This window comes from Rhinoderma darwinii, chromosome 9 (genome assembly GCF_050947455.1).
Source record: "Rhinoderma darwinii isolate aRhiDar2 chromosome 9, aRhiDar2.hap1, whole genome shotgun sequence".
In the NCBI taxonomy this organism is placed as follows: Eukaryota; Metazoa; Chordata; class Amphibia; order Anura; family Rhinodermatidae; genus Rhinoderma; species Rhinoderma darwinii.
The window spans coordinates 69,653,820-69,672,638 of record NC_134695.1 but is presented as its reverse complement, the minus strand read 5'-3'; the positions used below and the strand labels follow the sequence as shown (position 1 = coordinate 69,672,638).

At 40.9% G+C, this 18,819-nt stretch overlaps 1 protein-coding gene across 1 annotated transcript; it reads right to left on the bottom strand.

The window, feature by feature from the left end:
- Positions 1–1,865: 1,865 nt before the first annotated feature.
- LOC142660440 (embryonic protein UVS.2-like) lies at positions 1,866–18,314 on the bottom strand. The gene is made up of 11 exons (XM_075837055.1): positions 18,252–18,314; positions 18,043–18,177; positions 15,059–15,176; positions 8,007–8,185; positions 7,020–7,101; positions 6,803–6,930; positions 5,416–5,531; positions 4,506–4,731; positions 3,784–3,902; positions 3,076–3,298; positions 1,866–2,071 (listed from the first exon to the last, which is right to left on the bottom strand). The coding sequence occupies exons 2-11, from the start codon at positions 18,140–18,142 to the stop codon at positions 2,058–2,060; spliced, it is 1,305 nt and encodes a 434-aa protein (XP_075693170.1). The 5' UTR covers positions 18,143–18,177; positions 18,252–18,314; the 3' UTR covers positions 1,866–2,057.
- Between the last annotated feature and the right edge of the window lie 505 nt (positions 18,315–18,819).

The window sequence follows — 18,819 nt, the reverse complement described above, 5'->3', positions numbered from 1 at the left end:
TCCTGACCAGTGATAAACTCCGTCATGTGTGTGCATACCATCCACTCCATAGGATCCATATCAAAAATACAGCAAGGCCAATACATATCCCCTCCCCGGACCATGACACCTTCCCTAAGACCATCTGAAGATCCATCAGCTCAGCCAGACACCTCCTGTATCACCACCACAAATAACATCAGAAATGCCTCTCCCCAAAATGTCATCATCTCCCCAGAACCATCATCTGTTTCCCCAGAACATCCAGCAATTCCATCTTCCGACTCTCAGGTATTTACCACATTTCCAGCATCACCAGATTATTACCTCAAACCTTCACCCTTGACATTGTCTGATTATTCCATGCTAAATATATGTCCTCCACATTTCAGTAACATCGTCATCTACTTCCTTCTCCAAGACCATCAGCTCCGCTCCTTGTACCCGGATTTCACCATCGCTCTCTTGTACCTGGAGTCCTACCATCCACTCTATAGGATCCATGTCAGAGAGCATTGCCGCCTGCACCCCCTACTGCAGCCCCATAATCCATGCGGCTGGCAGGCCTATGGGAGATGTGGGAACGGCGTACTCTGTGGACGCTCCAGGTGATATTTATACCTTATTACATCACAGATTTCACCCCCCAATGGGAGGCAAACAGCCGACATCTTACACCCCCTCCTCATACTGTCCCATATCTGCTGTATTACAGATCTCTATGTCTGGAGACAAGTGCCCAGAGCTTCTTATATAACACCAGGACTTCTTCACAGTCCCGTCCTGTTCCTCATCTGGTAAGTGTTGTCCTCTTGTGGGCAGATACTGAACCTCAATATAAGACATTGTAAGAGCGGATTTATTCCTGGTTCATCGCCCTCCTCGTCCTCTCTATATAAAGCGTTGCTATAACCTCCTCACGTGTCTTTATCTTCTGTCTAATACACAAATTCTTCTGCTCTATAACTAAACCTGTTTTCATTGCAGGACAACATGGCGGCTGAGGAGAGAGCGGGAGAGACTGAAATAAACCATCAATAGCGGAGCTGACACTGATCAGTGACCGGCACGGACCTCTCCTATAACATCAGACAGCGCCCCAATCCATCTATAACAACGAACGTCATCAATAAACTGGTCTCTCCAAATTGGTTGTGTCCCATGGTTTCCATTCAGACATTGCACAGCCTCACACATCTTATTAGACTGTTCACACACTACACATGGCCGTGCTTGTAATCACGGGCCGCTATTGCAGGCACGGCCGGCTGTCCTTATTTTCGGCCCGTGCTCCCATATAAAGTATGGGAGCACGGCCCGTAAAAAGCAAAAGATAGGATATGTCCTATTTTTTGCGGTACACTTCTACAGACCGGACACCCCGTAAATAAACGAGAAGGTGTTCGTGGACAATAGAAGTGAATGGGTCCGTAATTGCGGACCGTAATTGTGGTCTGCAATTACAGACGATTTTTTCGGTCGTGTGCATGGGGCCTAAGAATGGCAGGAAAAAAAGCCACAGATTTTGCCACAAATCCGCAGTAAAAGTTTGGCAAAAAATGCATGTGTCTAAATTATAAATTTATACACGACATTGTCAGATGCCTGCTTGTTGATGGTTTCTAGGTACTGTAGATTGTGTTCTACACTGTATATAAAAAAAAAAATTTTTGCCCATATGTCAACTATAGGGCCAACATCTATCAAAGGTAGAGCATCCTCCCCAACGGCCAATCTGAACAAGCAGAGCTGCAGTATAAAGCATGGTAAGGAGAAACACTCTGATATTCTGAAGAGAAGGATAGCTGTGGATTTCAGACTACCTCAGACTCCCATAAACAGAAGAGAATAAATTGCTAATATAGCGAGAGATCACAACCACCAAAGACATTATACATAATGATTGTTTATTCCTAAATTGTATCTTGGCCATCCCATAACTGGTACATTATATTACGCTGTCATTTATTTCTTTTTTATTGCAGTTTATAATCATTGAATCCTTGAAGATCCGGGAAGAGATTCAACAGCCGGCAGTCTTCCTTGGAAATGTGCGTACCTTTATGGAGACTGAACCTTTATGGAGATTGCACTGAAAAACAGGAAATCAAACAATGGAAATAATCACAAAGATTCAGGTGGGGGGATGGGCAGATATGATTGACCGTTGCCAACTGAGATGCCGCTATCGCAATTTCAACAAGCAGGTGGCTCCCTTTGTCTCCCCATCGCCAGCCTTGGTGATGGGCTGATGATTTTACGAGATCGCCCTGATCCAAAGGTCTCATGCACATGGTCGCATTATGGCTCAGTCTTGTACGGAGAAAAAATAGGGATCCCATTCCAGGGCATGAGCCCTCTACTTTATATCCGCATGCCTCTGATTTCATATCAGAAGGGATTTTCACTTAGAAAAAGATAGTACCATGCTTCATCAGATACCCTATGTAGGGAGCAATGCTTTTAAGAAAGGATAGGCTATTAAGGACATGCCCAATTTATATGGCTTTTACCCTAATGTTAATGGCCAGTGCTAAACATTTTATTCCAGTACCAATATTAAACATTAGTATTTGCAGCTAGGAAGCCACATTCAAGGGGGCCAAGAGACACCTGCAAAGGGACCGAGAAGCCACGTGCAATGAGACCAAGAGCCAACGTACCATATCATTTTATATGCACAGGCTATAACGCATTGTAATTCATAGGTTTTCCAATGCATTATAGTAAAAAAAAAGAAACATAATTCAACATAAATGTCTAATGCAATAAATATAAAAAACTCTGCAAAGCTAAAAAAGTAGCAAATTTAACACTAACCCTAAAAGAACAAATTATTATTTAAAAAAGTAAAAAAAACATTAAAAACAAACATATTTGATATCCACTTAATCATGACAACACGTCAATCACTATAAAATTATACCATAAAAAAATACCCCCCGAAACTTAAAAAACAAGATCTTACACAGCGATGTCCATGATGGCTCTCGGAATGCAGTGAGAAAGAAATGGAAACATAGACCTGCAAATAGTTCCGTTATGCATCAAGAATATCGCAGATACATTATATATATAAACTCCATGGCTTCTTACCAAAATAATAGTTAGCCGTGTAGCCGCCCATGTTGAACCAGTTGTCACTGCAGAATTCTAACAGGAGAGCGTTTCCGGTGGAGATGATAGTGGGAATGGGACCGTTCCAGCAGTATTTGCCCAGCAGTGGTGAATCTGTTCTGCCCCCATCATTGATAATGAGGTAATCATAGAGGCAGGAGCTGGAATACTCCAAGTTGAAGGTTGTAAAGTTCAGGGCAATCTGTTGGAAGATGTAAATATCAGTGGTATTACCTATTACTAGTGGGTATTAGGTGACTAGCAAATATATATTGGTGGTACGGTGGTTGGCACTGTTTTCGTGCATCATTTTTAGGGGGGCATCATCTGCATGGAGCTTGTATGTTCTTCCAGTGTTTTTAAGTTTTACTTCTGGATTTTCTCCCACATGTGTGAGAAATTGGCGATCAGACAACGGACATTTCATTGATTTCAATGAGAAGTGTGTAGTACTTAATTTCTCCTGTGGTGGAGCTGTAGAGAAACTGAACAGTTCTACAACAGATTATGGATGATCGCTGAGGTTCCCAGCAACAAGACAACCAGTGATCAGATCCGTTTAATAAAAAGTGGACCAACCCCTTTACATTTTATTGTGAATGGGGACTGATGTAAGGGATTGGTGCTACAGTATATGTCAGTGCTATATAAATGGAAAAGGAATTCAATTATAATAACATATTTTACCTGATAGCCTTTAGGAGCCCATATAGTGGTGATGCAATCTGACAAGTTTGGATAGGGATTTGGATAGCCGGGAGACGTGATGGTGCCATTATCAGTAGTGTATGTACCACCACAGTCCACTAGGGGAAACGTAACATTGGATAGTTAAATATGAAAAGAATTTCAAGGACTGTCACTTTAAACTACAACCACTGAGTGACCACATCCCCAATTAACGCTTATGACTAAGTGGGATCTAGTGGGAGGGGAGAGGAGGTGTATAAGAGCATACCCCAAAAGCCATTCCCTATGTGCAGAATAGCCCATGTTATAGAGTAGGGGCTGCTGCAAATGGAAGAGTGCTCTTACAGATCTGTGTACTCATACAGCTGCTAGGTTTGTTACAATGTATTTAGAGAAAGACAGTAACCTAGATAAATGCTCCGCCTACAGTATAAGAAAGGAGTGAGAGAGAGAGAGAGCTGTGCTGCAGTTTACATCATAGTGGATGGATGGCTTTAGAAGACAACTGCACAGGAATAGAAAAAATATAAATAGGATAAAGGAAATATGTAATTAATTATAATAGGAAATATTTTGGGCATATAATAAACAGAAATGAGAGTATAGGTGGCTACATGTGCTACAGAGAATATTGACATCCCAGATCCTGCTCATGACCTGCAGAGCAACAGGCTGACACACAAGTATACATATATACACACAATATACAGCACAAATACCTAAACTATAGAAAGCCTTTAAGTTGACAGCAGCAGGAGGAATCTCATAAACAAACTCCACCAGCATGGAGTTTCCAGACGCCACCATTAGAGGGAGCTCATGAGTCCCACACGTTCTGTCTAGTAGCACAGGGGACGTTTTGCTCGGTCCGTCGTATACTGTAATGTAATATGAGGTGCATTCAGCAGAGACGGGAACATCAAATATATCAAACTGCAAGAAAGCCTGAAAAATACAGAATAAAAAATCAGATACACCTGTCCTGTAAATGGCATGATATAGAAACGCATTGATTGCTCTACATGCAAGCGCAGTATATGGCGTATAAGTTGTCCATGATAACATCCCAAATATCACCAGCTTGAGGTTGGTCTTGCTTCCTCATTATCCTGACTAGCTACAGATTGGTCGTACCCTTCTAGTTTCCTATTGTTTCATAACCGGCTCCGATTTTTTTCTAGTTATGTTAAAAGGGTTCTCTGATTTTGAAAAAATTAATAGAGATGGTGGTCCAGGACCCTCAAAGTAAGAGTGGAGAATGGCTGCAAAGAGCATCTATCAATCTACTCTCTAGAGTCAGGCAATTGATTCCAATGGGCACCGTGTAATACTTCCATTTCCCTGTGGTGGCGCTGCAGGGAAATTGAACACGTGCAGCAGGACATCATGTGATCAGCTTATCTTTGCAAGGCCCTTCTAAAAAAAAACGGGATTGTACAAAGTAGACAATCCCTTTAATATTTCAGTGTATTACAGTAAATTGTTTTAGGTCAAATCTAGACCCCACATACACCTCAAACTGGCATCAGCAGACCCCATGAGTTATTGAGTGATGGCGGGCATATATAGCATCACAATTTACAGTTTATTTTAATCCGCAATGGCTGTTTTACCATATATCGCACTCACCTTATTTCTCTTGACCCTTAAAAGCCAAACGCAGCTTGTAGTATCCTTGAAGGATGATGTGAAGGTCTCAAAGTCCAAAGATCCATTGATCCCAGTTAACAAAAAACTGCAAATATCTGAAAAACAGCGAATATTAGGAAGACATGGCCATCTAAGGCCTACCTCTTCCTTGGACCATACCACTTATAGTCCGGGGGAGGGGGGTTCCTTCTATGTTGAAAGACCAATTGTGATATAGGGTTTGTACGTTATGATGTTAACTACAAGCCAACAGAATATTGGGGATGCAAATAGGCAAAATGAGGATATTCTTTGGACCAGACATTTTTAAAAATAGTCAGTGGCCATCCATGTAACTACTGGGGAAAGCCGAGCGAAGCCAACAGGAGACGAAGTGGCGCGGTGCTTTTCTTGGGGTTCATGAGGTTCATTATCCCTCTATGACATCACTGTGTGCATTTTAACTTTACTGTGACATCACTATGTGCATTATTCCTATACCGTGACAACACTGTACAATTCATGTGCTGTAACATCACTGAGCAGATTATCCCTGTGCAGTTACATCACTATGTGCATTATCCCTGTACTGTGACATCACTATGTGCATTATCCCTGTACTGTGACATCACTATGTGCAATATCCCTGTACTGTGACATCACTATGTGCAATATCCCTGTACTGTGACATCACTATTTGCATTATCTCTGTACTGTGACATCACTATGTGCATTATCCCTGTTCTGTGACATCACTATGTGCAATATCCCTGTACTGTGACATCACTATGTGCATGATCCCTGTACAGTGACATCTCTATGTGCATTATTCCTGTATTGTAACATTAGGGTGACCCAAAAAACTATAAGCTTTCACATTCTGAACTTACTGGAGATGATCAATGTGGAGTGGGGCCCTGTTCCATGTTTTGCAATGGGGCCTCATGGTTACGTCCCCGGCCAGCCCACACATTGTATTAATGCTCGATACAGAGAATTCACTGAGCTCATCCTTCAATATTTATGTACATGTGCGGCATCAGATTTGTTAGTCACAGTGGTCATATGACGGGGTCATATAGAGAGTGTCCTGTATAGAGGATTCCATACGAATGAATGGGTAGCCATATGCTTAAATGAGGCCGCGGGTATGCAGGAGGGGAGGCATAGTGGGCATATGTACACAATATATATATGTGGCCTTCATTTTTATATGAGGCATGATCCTATAGAAATAAAAGGATCCCATGCAACCCCTTAAAGGTCAAAAATTTACGGTCATTATAGGAACGCTGAAGTACTCAGCTTATTAAGGTGCAGCATATGGTCGTTTCGGACCTGAATGAGTTCATTTCTATGTTCCTACAAAGTGCACTGGTTCACGTACTGCAGTCGTACAGCTTCTTCACTTTAAAAACATCTAGTGGGCTCAGTCCGTATCTCTGTCCTATCTCTACAGACTGGTCTGGTTTAGGATTGAGGCTTGGCTGGTCGGATGTGTTCGAGTAGGAGAACCTGCAAAGACATGGAAAGTAACCTGAGACCTCCACCTGTAAAGTTTACTGCATGACGGAAAGTCGATGGCCCTAAGGTGATGGCCTTACCTTCCATAGTGCATGACTGAAGAGTAATCATATGGGAGATCCAGGTTGTCTGTGTCAACCAAATCAAATTCAGACCAATCAGCTGCAATTACATAAAACAAAGTTGTTCTTGTTTTTTGGGGTGTTTGTTCTTCAAATAAATTCGGCAATCAAATATCCCATGAGTTTAAAATTTACGACTGATGTCATATTCTTAATATGGAGCAAAACCAGTGACATCACAGCAGCTTGAAAGAATACATCGGGCAAAACTGAGCTCCGGGCTGAGGGGGCGGTGCGTGACACAGGGATTCAAATAATTCCTGTGTCATGCCCCACCCCCTCTGGCCCTGCACTAGGCAGTCCATCCTGGAGGGTTCCTTTAAAGTGTAGCTTCATCTCTGTGTCAGGAACTGGCATAAATAATGTATTATCTTATTTATTGATGTAGTAAGTTTCCAATTCACCACCATTGTCATTTGTCAGCAGTCTATAGGGCTGTGATTGGAGGAACCTGCGTCAGGCCTATAGGGGAAGCTATTCTATAGTCAGATTGCTCCTGTTTGAGTGGTTCCTTATAATTATACTATTATATTAAAGGGTTTATCTGCTTTAGACAGCCCGTTGTCATATGGCCTAATAGGGAATATGGATGTAATAGAGGGGTCCCCCTTTATTAGCCAGAACAGAGAGCAGATTTTACTAGGACCCAACTCAATTGATTTTAGTGGGTGCTGTGTAATTCTTCATTTCCCTGCAGAGGGTAGTAGCACTTGCAAGTTTTTTTCTACTCAAATGAGCCAATGCATTAAGTTGCACCCATCATTGTTATGTACTAGACAACCGGGAACGATAGTGGGTCGTCCCTTCCCTGCAGCAGTATTTTATGGGAAAAACAGTAGATGTTAATTTGCCGCTGTACGGGGTAGAGGCAATACATAATAACGGCCAATGATACTCCTATCACTGATGAATTCACATAAGGTCCAGTAGGTGGAAGGTTTGTACCTCCATTGATGTATTGCCACATGATGTCAACATGGTCGTCGCGGTCACTGCGGCTCTGCTCATGGTAAAAACCTAGTGCATGCTCAATCTCATGCTGTACCACACCCGTCGCCATACATCCACTGCTCATTAGGGACAACGGCTGAACTCCCTCAACCTTCCCTATCGAGGACCAGCACCTGAAGGAAAAATTGTGACGGTAAAAGTCTAGAAAAAGAAATCATTTTTCTTATACATGGGGCACAGTATTATAATAGTTATATTCTTGTATATAGGGGCAGTATTATAATAGTTATATTCTTGTATATAGGGGGCAGTATTATAGTAGTTATACTCTTGTATATAGGAACAGTATTATAGTAGTTATATTCTTGTATATAGGGGCAGTATTATAGTAGTTATACTCTTGTATATAGGAACAGTATTATAGTAGTTATATTCTTGTATATAGGGGGCAGTATTATAGTAGTTATACTCTTGTATATAGGAACAGTATTATAGTAGTTATATTCTTGTATATAGGGGCAGTATTATAATAGTTATATTCTTGTATATAGGGGGCAGTATTATAGTAGTTATACTCTTGTATATAGGAACAGTATTATAGTAGTTATATTCTTGTATATAGGAGCAGTATTATAGTAGTTATATTCTTGTATATAAGGGGCAGTATTATCGTAGTTATATTCTTGTATATAGGGGCAGTATTATAGTAGTTATATTCTTGTATATAGGGGCAGTATTATAGTAGTTATATTCTTGTATATAGGGGCAGTATTATAGTAGTTATATTCTTGTATACAGGGGCAGTATTATAGTAGTTATATTCTTGTATATAGGAGGCAGTATTATAGTAGTTATATTCTTGTATATAGGAGGCAGTATTATAGTAGTTATATTCCTGTATATAGGAGCAGTATTATAGTAGTTATATTCTTGTATATAGGGGGCAGTATTATAGTAGTTATATTCTTGTATATAGGAGCAGTATTATAGTAGTTATATTCTTGTATATAGGGGGCAGTATTATAGTAGTTATATTCTTGTATATAGGAGCAGTATTATAGTAGTTATATTCTTGTATATAGGGACAGTATTATAGTAGTTATATTCTTGTATATAGGGGCAGTATTATAGTAGTTATATTCTTGTATATAGGAGCAGTATTATAGTAGTTATATTCTTGTATATAGAGGGCAGTATTATAGTAGTTATATTCTTGTATATAGGGGCAGTATTATAGTAGTTATATTATTGTATATAGGGAGCAGTATTATAGTAGTTATATTCTTGTATATAGGAGCAGTATTATAGTAGTTATCTTCTTGTATATAGGAGGCAGTATTATAGTAGTTATCTTCTTGTATATAGGAGGCAGTATTATAGTAGTTATATTCTTGCATATAGGGACAGTATTATAGTAGTTATATTCTTGTATATAGGGGCAGTATTATAGTAGTTATATTCTTGTATATAGGAGCAGTATTATAGTAGTTATATTCTTGTATATAGAGGGCAGTATTATAGTAGTTATATTCTTGTATATAGGAGGCAGTATTATAGTAGTTATATTCCTTATATAGGGGCAGTATTAAACCACCAAGCTCTTTCTGAGCTTGGTGGTTTAAGTGGCTTGTGAACTAAGTGGAGTTCTAAAACCGGAGTTGAAAAGAGGAGTTGAAGCCCCAGTAAGTACTCTTCTTTTCTTTTACTTTGACAATTGTTCGCTGTTTTGGTGTAACTTGGATAATGGATAGCAAGATTGGAGGTTTTCTTCAGTGCACAGTTTGTCATATGTATACACGACTGGAGCCGGAGTTCCAGGGGGAATATCTCTGTGGCAGATGTGAGCATGTTGTTCACCTGGAAGCTCGTATTAGAGATCTGGAGGAGCAGAATGCAACACTGAGGAGGATAGACAATTTTGAGCGGAGCTTGCTGCTCACAGAGCATGCAGTTAGTGGGTTAGAACTGGAGGGTGAAGACATGGGTGAGCAGGATCAGGTAAGTAGCTGGGTTAATGTAGTTAGGGGCAGTAGAAAGGGGTCAAAGACAAGGAAGGCCGATCCGGTTTCTGGCATTCCAAGCAAAATTGCCAGGTTGGGTGATGATGCGAGGGTGTCAGTCTCAGAAAAGGCAGCCCTAGTGGATACTGATCTCCCTAACAGCCGGGAGAACAGCCCAGCTAGTAGTCGGCGGGATGGTAATGCAGGCAAGCCAAGACAATTGATAGTTGTAGGGGATTCTATAATCAGGAAGACGGATAGAATAATTTGTCGCCAAGACCGCCTCAACCGAATGGTTTGCTGTCTCCCTGGTGCCAGGGTTCGGCATGTGGTGGAACGGGTGGACAAATTGCTGGGAGGGGCTGGTGATGATCCAGCTGTCGTGGTCCATGTCGGTACCAACGACAGAATAAATGGTAGGTGGAGGAGCCTTAAGAATAATTTTAAAGAACTAGGCTACAAGCTGAAGGGAAGGACCTCCAAGGTTGTATTCTCAGGAATACTGCCTGTGCCATGCGCATCACAGGAAAGACAGCGGGAGCTTAGGGAGTTAAATGCATGGCTGAAGTCTTGGTGTAGAGGAGAAGGATTTGGGTTCCTAGAGCACTGGGCTGACTTTTCATTGGGGTACAAACTGTATTCTGCAGATGATTTGCACCTAAATGGAAGGGGGTCCGCTGTGCTGGGGGAGAGAATTCTAGCTGGGGTGGCGGAGTATTTAAACTAGGGCTGAGGAGGGAGGTCAATGTAGAAAAAAAAGGGGTAGCCAGGTTAGAGAGGGGTCAGACTATATTGGTGGGGGGAGAAACAGAATGTGGGGAGAGGACTAGACAACAAGATAAGGAGATCCTTTCGTTGCAAAACATCAGTGTAAATAAAAAGGACCGATTAATGTCAAATCACATTTCTGATAATAAAAGTGAAAAACTGACAGGCAAGTTAAAGTGTATGTTCACAAATGCCAGAAGTCTAGCAAGCAAAATGGGGGAGCTGGAGGCCTTGATACTGGAAGAAAATATAGATATAGTTGGTGTTGCTGAAACATGGCTGGACTCTTCACATGACTGGGCTGTAAATCTACAGGGTTTTACACTTTTTCGTAAAGACAGGACAAATAGGAAAGGTGGTGGTGTATGTCTGTATGTGAGAAGTGATATGAAGGCGAGTGTGAAAGAGACAATAGTGGGTGAAGACTGTGAGGAGGTTGAAACCTTGTGGGTGGAACTAGAAAAAGAGGTAAACACTGAAAAAATTACTTTTGGTGTAATCTATAGACCCCCCAATATAACTGAGGAGATGGAAGGTCAGCTATATAAACAGATGGAGCGGGCTGCACAGGCGGGTACTGTAGTGATAATGGGAGATTTTAATTTCCGGGATATTAATTGGTGTCATGGTTCGGCTTCAACTGCAAAGGGGAGACATTTCCTCAACCTGTTGCAGGAAAATTTTATGGGCCAGTTTGTGGAAAACCCGACTAGAGGTGAAGCTCTGTTGGATCTGGTCATTTCTAATAATGCAGATCTTGTTGGGAATGTCAATGTTCGTGAAAACCTCGGTAACAGTGATCATAATATAGTTACATTTTACCTATACTGTAAAAAACAAACGCAGGCTGGGAGGGCAAAAACATTTAATTTTAAGAAAGCCAATTTCCCCAGGATGAGGGCTGCAATTCAGGATATAGACTGGGAAGAACTAATGTCAAATAATGGAACAAATGATAAATGGGAGATTTTCAAATCTACTTTGAGTTATTATAGTGCAAAATTTATTCCTACAGGTAATAAGTATAAACGACTCAAATTAAACCCCACATGGCTTACACCTTCTGTGAAAGGGGCAATACATGACAAAAAAAGGGCATTTAAAAAATACAAATCTGAGGGTACAGCTGTAGCCTTTGTAAAATATAAAGAGCTTAATAAAATCTGTAAAAATGTAATAAAATTAGCAAAAATACAAAATGAAAGGCAGGTGGCCAAGGATAGTAAAACAAATCCTAAAAAATTCTTCAAGCATATAAATGCAAAAAAGCCAAGGTCTGAACATGTAGGACCCCTAGATAATGGTAATGGGGAGTTGATCACAGGGGATCAAGAGAAGGCAGAGTTACTAAATGGGTTCTTTAGCTCTGTATATACAACAGAAGAAAGAGCAGCTGATGTAGCCGGTGCCAGTGCTGTTAATATATCAGTTGATATACTGAATTGGATGAATGTAGAGATGGTCCAAGCTAAATTAAATAAAATAAATGTGCACAAGGCTCCGGGACCAGATGGGTTACACCCTAGAATTCTTAAAGAGCTTAGTTCAGTTATTTCTGTCCCCCTTTTCATAATATTCAGAGAATCTCTAGTGACTGGTATAGTGCCAAGGGACTGGCGCAGGGCAAATGTGGTGCCTATTTTCAAAAAGGGCTCTAGGTCTTCCCCGGGTAATTATAGACCAGTAAGCTTAACATCCATCGTGGGGAAAATGTTTGAGGGGCTATTGAGGGACTATATACAGGATTATGTGACAATAAATAGCATTATAAGTGACAGCCAGCACGGTTTTACTAAGGACAGAAGTTGTCAAACTAACCTAATCTGTTTTTATGAAGAGGTGAGCAGAAGTCTAGACAGAGGGGCCGCTGTGGATTTAGTGTTTTTAGACTTTGCAAAGGCATTTGACACTGTCCCCCATAGACGCCTAATGGGTAAATTAAGGACTATAGGTTTAGAAAATATAGTTTGTAATTGGATTGAGAATTGGCTCAAGGACCGTATCCAGAGGGTTGTGGTCAATGATTCCTTCTCTGAATGGTCCCCGGTTATAAGTGGTGTACCCCAGGGTTCAGTGCTGGGACCACTATTATTCAACTTATTTATTAATGATATAGAGGAAGGGATTAATAGCACTATTTCTATTTTTGCAGATGACACCAAGCTATGTAATATAGTTCAGACTATGGAAGATGTTCATGAATTACAGGCAGATTTAAACAAACTAAGTGTTTGGGCGTCCACTTGGCAAATGAAGTTTAATGTAGATAAATGTAAAGTTATGCATCTTGGTACCAACAACCTGCATGCATCATATGTCCTAGGGGGCGCTACACTGGCGGATTCACTTGTTGAGAAGGATCTGGGTGTACTTGTAAATCATAAACTCAATAACAGCATGCAGTGTCAATCAGCTGCTTCAAAGGCCAGCAGGATATTGTCGTGTATTAAAAGAGGCATGGACTCGCGGGACAGGGATGTAATAATGCCACTTTACAAAGCATTAGTGAGGCCTCATCTAGAATATGCAGTTCAGTTCTGGGCTCCAGTTCATAGAAAGGATGCCCTGGAGTTGGAAAAAATACAAAGAAGAGCAACGAAGCTAATAAGGGGCATGGAGAATTTAAGTTATGAGGAAAGATTGAAAGAATTAAACCTATTTAGCCTTGAAAAAAGAAGACTAAGGGGGGACATGATTAACTTATATAAATATATTAATGGCACATACAAAAAATATGGTGAAATCCTGTTCCTTGTAAAACCCCCTCAAAAAACAAGGGGGCACTCCCTCCGTCTGGAGAAAAAAAGGTTCAAGCTGCAGAGGCGACAAGGCTTCTTTACAGTGAGAACTGTGAATTTATGGAATAGCCTACCGCAGGAGCCGTCACAGCAGGGACAGTAGATGGCTTTAAAAAAGGGTTAGATAATTTCCTAGAACAAAAAAATATTAGCTCCTATGTGTAGAAATTTTTCCTTCCCTTTTCCCTTCCCTTGGTTGAACTTGATGGACATGTGTCTTTTTTCAGCCGTACTAACTATGTAACTATGTAACTATGTAACTATGTAACTATATATTCTTGTATATAGGGGGCAGTATTATAGTAGTTATATTCTTGTATATAGGGGGCAGTATTATAGTAGTTATATTCTTGTATATAGGGGGCAGTATTATAGTAGCTATATTCTTGTATATAGGGGACAGTATTATATAGGTGTTATATTAATATAAGCATGACATATTACCAATTACATATTTATCTATTGGTCACCCCTATATAGTACTTTTTGATGGTAGAGAAAATGTATTTAACTTAGTGTCTACTTCGTTTTCACGACAATAGTTGAATGGGGTTGGAAAGTGACAACCACGTGACCTGCATTTGTTGGCAGAACAACCATAAAATATGTTTACCAAATCAAACAGTGCATGGCCAAAACTTCTGACAGAATTTGACGTGACATCTGTACAATTCTCACGACTATGACTATAATGAGGCAGCTTTTATGATCAGCAAGTTCTTGTGTCGTCTTGCTTTGATGCATTGTTGGGTTATTATCCTGATATCACCTCTGTACTGCCCATTTCTGGAACTTTTGTCCTCATGTGGCAGACGGGCTCATGTATGGCTTTTAATAGATGTTGCCAAGGCCGTATTATAGGGAGGGCACACGGGGCACATGCGCTGTGGCCTTCACCGCCTCAAGGAACTGGTTTGCCTCCACCAGGTACAGTTCCAGTTGGAAAATTCAAACCAGATTAGATTAACCGGTTGTCCAGTGGGTTCGAGGGAGCCTTCACCATTCACCTATGTGTGCTATGGGTCACAGATTTTTTTAGTTACACCCCTGGCATCACTATTTATATGGGAAGGGGATACACTGCTCATCTCTGGGACCCCCACCTTTCAGAACAATGGGGTTCCCTTCATGGTCTATCCACCGAAAAAGAAGCTGCGGTGAGGTGGCTCATTCTTTGGAAATCAATGGGCATTGCTGGCTCCACAACTCCCATATACTTCAGAAGAGAGTCACACACATGCTTGGCCACCTCTCCTATATGTGGCTGTAATAGGGGGTCTGGTGGGGTCCAGGGGCCCAGAGGTGAGATGGGGGCCACTGCTAAATGTTATACCCCGAGCCTCCAACAACCTAAATCTGGCCCTTTACATTGCTCAAGTATATACTGTCTTTTGTATGGATTGACATTGACACCATTTCCATTGACCTCTCAGACATAAAGTCTATGTGAACCTTTATAAACGTCCGTATTATAACGTACCCGCTTCCAGAGTAAATATTCAAATAGTCCTTCTCTGTGGTTCTTTCCACAAAATGGATACAAGTCAATGTTGTGAAGGTTTCGAGGGCGGCAGTAATCAATTCTTTATTATCCTTGCCTGGAAGAAGAAGTAGCGGGATATATACAGACACAGCATTGCTCAAATATCAATGGTTGGTGAATTGCATCTTGCAGTATGGACCTTACTTCACCCGGGGCAAAGATTCAATTTTCTGCCGTGTATCTTAATACCCTGACCAAGGCAGAATGGCTTGTAGGCACCATCCCTGGCACCCAAAGCACATGCCCTTCCAGCCCCCTTCCTAACTATGCCCCTATACAAGTTGGGAATAAATTATTGAAAGCTCATGTTGTACTCAAACTTGCCTGCTTTTGAGGAGTGACATCGTTGAAATGGTATGATAAGCGGCGCACTTTGCGTGTCATGGACATTTTTTTAACACATGCCCATTTATATAGGTCACACTCCAGTCTACTGCCTTTAAAGAGGACCTGTCGCCTCTCCTGACATGTCTGTTATGGTAAATAATTAAATTCCCCGGAAAATAACAGTTCTGGATCATATTTTCTTAGAACTTAAAGTTGTGCCGTTCCTCTCTTATTCCTCCTAGAAGTTTATGAATAAATTGACAACTTGGTGTTACCAGTTGGTGGTGTGTCCTTACACAGACTGACAGTGTCCAATCAGTGCTGACAATGTGATAGTGTGTAGGGACATGCCCCTTTGATAAAGAGAATGGTAACACCCAGTTGCCAATTTATTCATACACTACCGTTCAAAAGTTTGGGGTCACCCAGACAATTTTGTATTTTCCATGAAAACTCACACTTATATTTATCAAATGAGTTCCAAAATGACTAGAAAATATAGTCAAGACATTGACAAGGTTAGAAATAATGATTTTCTCCTTCAGACTTTGCTTTGGTCTTGGAATGCTCCATTTGCAGCAATTCCAGCATTGCAGACCTTTGGCATTCTAGCTGTTAATTTGCTGTGGTAATCGGGAGAAATTTCACCCCATGCTTCCAGAAGCCCCTCCCACAAGTTGGATTGGCTTGATGGGCACTTCTTGCGTACCATACGGTCAAGCTGCTCCCACAACAGCTCTATGGGGTTGAGATCTGGTGACTGCGCTGGCCACTCCATTACAGATAGAATACCAGCTGCCGGCTTCTTCCCTAAATAGTTCTTGCATCATTTGGAGGTGCTTTGGGTCATTGTCCTGTTGTAGGATGAAATTGGCTCCAATCAAGCGCTGTCCACAGGGTATGGCATGGCGTTGCAAAATGGAGTGATAGCCTTCATTATTCAAAATCCCTTTTACCTTGTACAAATCTCCCAATTTACCAGCACCAAAGCAACCCCAGACCATCACATGACCTCCACCATGCTTGACAGATGGCTTCAGGCACTCTTCCAGCATCTTTTCAGTTGTTCTGCGTCTCACAAATGTTCTTCTGTGTGATCCTAACACCTCAAACTTCGATTCGTCTGTCCATAACACTTTTTTCCAATCTTCCTCTGTCCAATGTCTGTGTGCTTTTGTCCATATTAATCTTTTCCTTTTATTAGCCAGTCTTAGACATGGCTTTTTCTTTGCCACTCTGCCCTGAAGGCCATCATCCCGGAGTCGCCTATTCACTGTAGACATTGACACTGGCATTTTGCGGGTACTATTTAATGAAGCTGCCAGTTGAGGACCTGTGAGGCGTCTATTTCTCAAACTAGAGACTCTAATGTACTTGTCTTGTTGCTCAGTTGTACAGCGGGGCCTCCCACTTTTCTTTTTGCTCTGGTTAGAGCCTGTTTGTGCTGTCCTCTGAAGGGAGTAGTACACACCGTTGTAGGAAATCTTCAGTTTCTTGGCAATTTCTCGCATGGAATAGCCTTCATTTCTAAGAACAAGAATAGACTGTCGAGTTTCACATGAAAGCTCTCTTTTTCAAGCCATTTTGAGAGTTTAATCGAACCCACAAATGTAATGCTCCAGATTCTCAACTAGCTCAAAGGAAGGTCAGTTTTATAGCTCCTCTAAACAGCAAAACTTTTTACAGCGGTGCTAACATAATTGCACAAGGATTTTCAAGTGTTTTCTAATCATCCATTAGCCTTCTAACACAGTTAGCAAACACAATGTACCATTAGAACACTGGAGTGATGGTTGCTGGAAATGGGCCTCTATACACCTATGTAGATATTGCATTAAAAACCAGACGTTTGCAGCTAGAATAGTCATTTAGCACATTAACAATGTATAGAGTGTATTTCTGATTAATATGTTATCTTCATTGAAAAAAACTGTGCTTTTCTATAAAAAATAAGGAAATTTCTAAGTGACCCTAAACTTTTGAACTGTAGTGTATATATCTAGGAGGAATAACAGAGGAACGGAACAACGCAGAGTTCTAAGAAATTATTTCCCACAATTGTTATTGCATCAGGAATACAAATATTTACTAAAATGGACATGTCACGAGAGATGACCGATTCTCTTTAAATCACTTGTAGTGCATATAACCCCTTTATTACACCCCAAAATGAATTCATGTATTCTCTAGAATACACAAGTATGGTTTTACTGCCACATTATGATGCTGCAGGTTGCTCAATGGTGGACAGCATTTTAATTTTATTTAAGGGTGTTACTTCCATAGGGGCATCCCCTCTAGCTGCTATGAGGTCAATAAAGGAGGAGAGAGGTCGTTCTTCAGGTTGGCAACATCTTTCTTCACCTGCTCAGGGCTCCCTCAGACAATGAAACCTTAGCAAGCCAAGGAGGAACCCTCCCATACCCCTACATTTGTGCCAGGATGTGGGGGGCAGGGGGTAGTGGCATCAGGATGAATAGCTTTACCTGCCTACTGTCTGTAGTCTGTGAATATATCTATCTATAGAGATGTATATGCCAGTTCTGGCCTTGGCTGCTGTCATTATAGACACCTCTTACCACCTCCACACTTACTGTAATCCGAGGCCAGACTGTAGGGCACCTCCACCACTCCATCCTTGGATTTATCCCATAGACAATTGGGGCACTTGATGGCACTGTAGCTTGTGTCCATCACAATATCTCCATGGCACAACTTTACTGTGGAGTCTAAATGACAGAAGGGTAAATGGGATGGAGCACAATTCTCCCTTTATGTGTCGGGAAGAAAGAAGGACTCTTACATTTATTGGACCTTAATATTTGTGAGAAAACATCTTCAGTCTCCTCTTCATCTAGATTGATTATTGAAGAATCTGATGAATAAAAACACATGACTTCTTATATAGAATGCAATGATATGTTTTATTTTGACCTATGGTATACCCCCATTGCGGTGGCCTTCCCCTAAAAAATTAAATATAATTAAAAAGGTCCCTGTAACTAGGACATCTTTCGGAAAGCACTTTTAAGGTGACTATACACTTAAAGTGTATGTATAACTGGAAACGGAGTACCTGGTTTATTTGATAACCCATTAGCCCCATAAGAAATAAATCATTATCTATATATATGCTATTAATGATATACAAACATAACCCCACTATCAGTGTACTTTCACCATGCAAATAATCTGACTGCTTGCAGAAGTAGGAGTATCTCTGCATCCTCCTGGCCTCCCCCACACTAATGTCCAAGCTCAGAATGCGAGATCTCTCATTTTATTACGAGATCTCACGTTCTGACTCAAAGAGCGCTGACTGCTGTATTAATGCTTACAATCGGTAAGTGCTATATTAATATAGCAAAAAT

Bases quoted from the DNA above. Each gene is read 5' to 3' on its own strand.
- LOC142660440 (XM_075837055.1), bottom strand. From the start codon at position 18,142: ATGGACACAAGCTACAGTGCCATCAAGTGCCCCAATTGTCTATGGGAT. The intron at 5,532-6,802 runs GTACGTGAACCA...GCTGTTTTTCAG, and splicing joins GAAGAAGCTGTACGACTGCA to ATATTTGCAGTTTTTTGTTA. The intron at 4,732-5,415 runs GTGAGTGCGATA...TGTATTTTTCAG, and splicing joins TAAGGGTCAAGAGAAATAAG to GCTTTCTTGCAGTTTGATAT.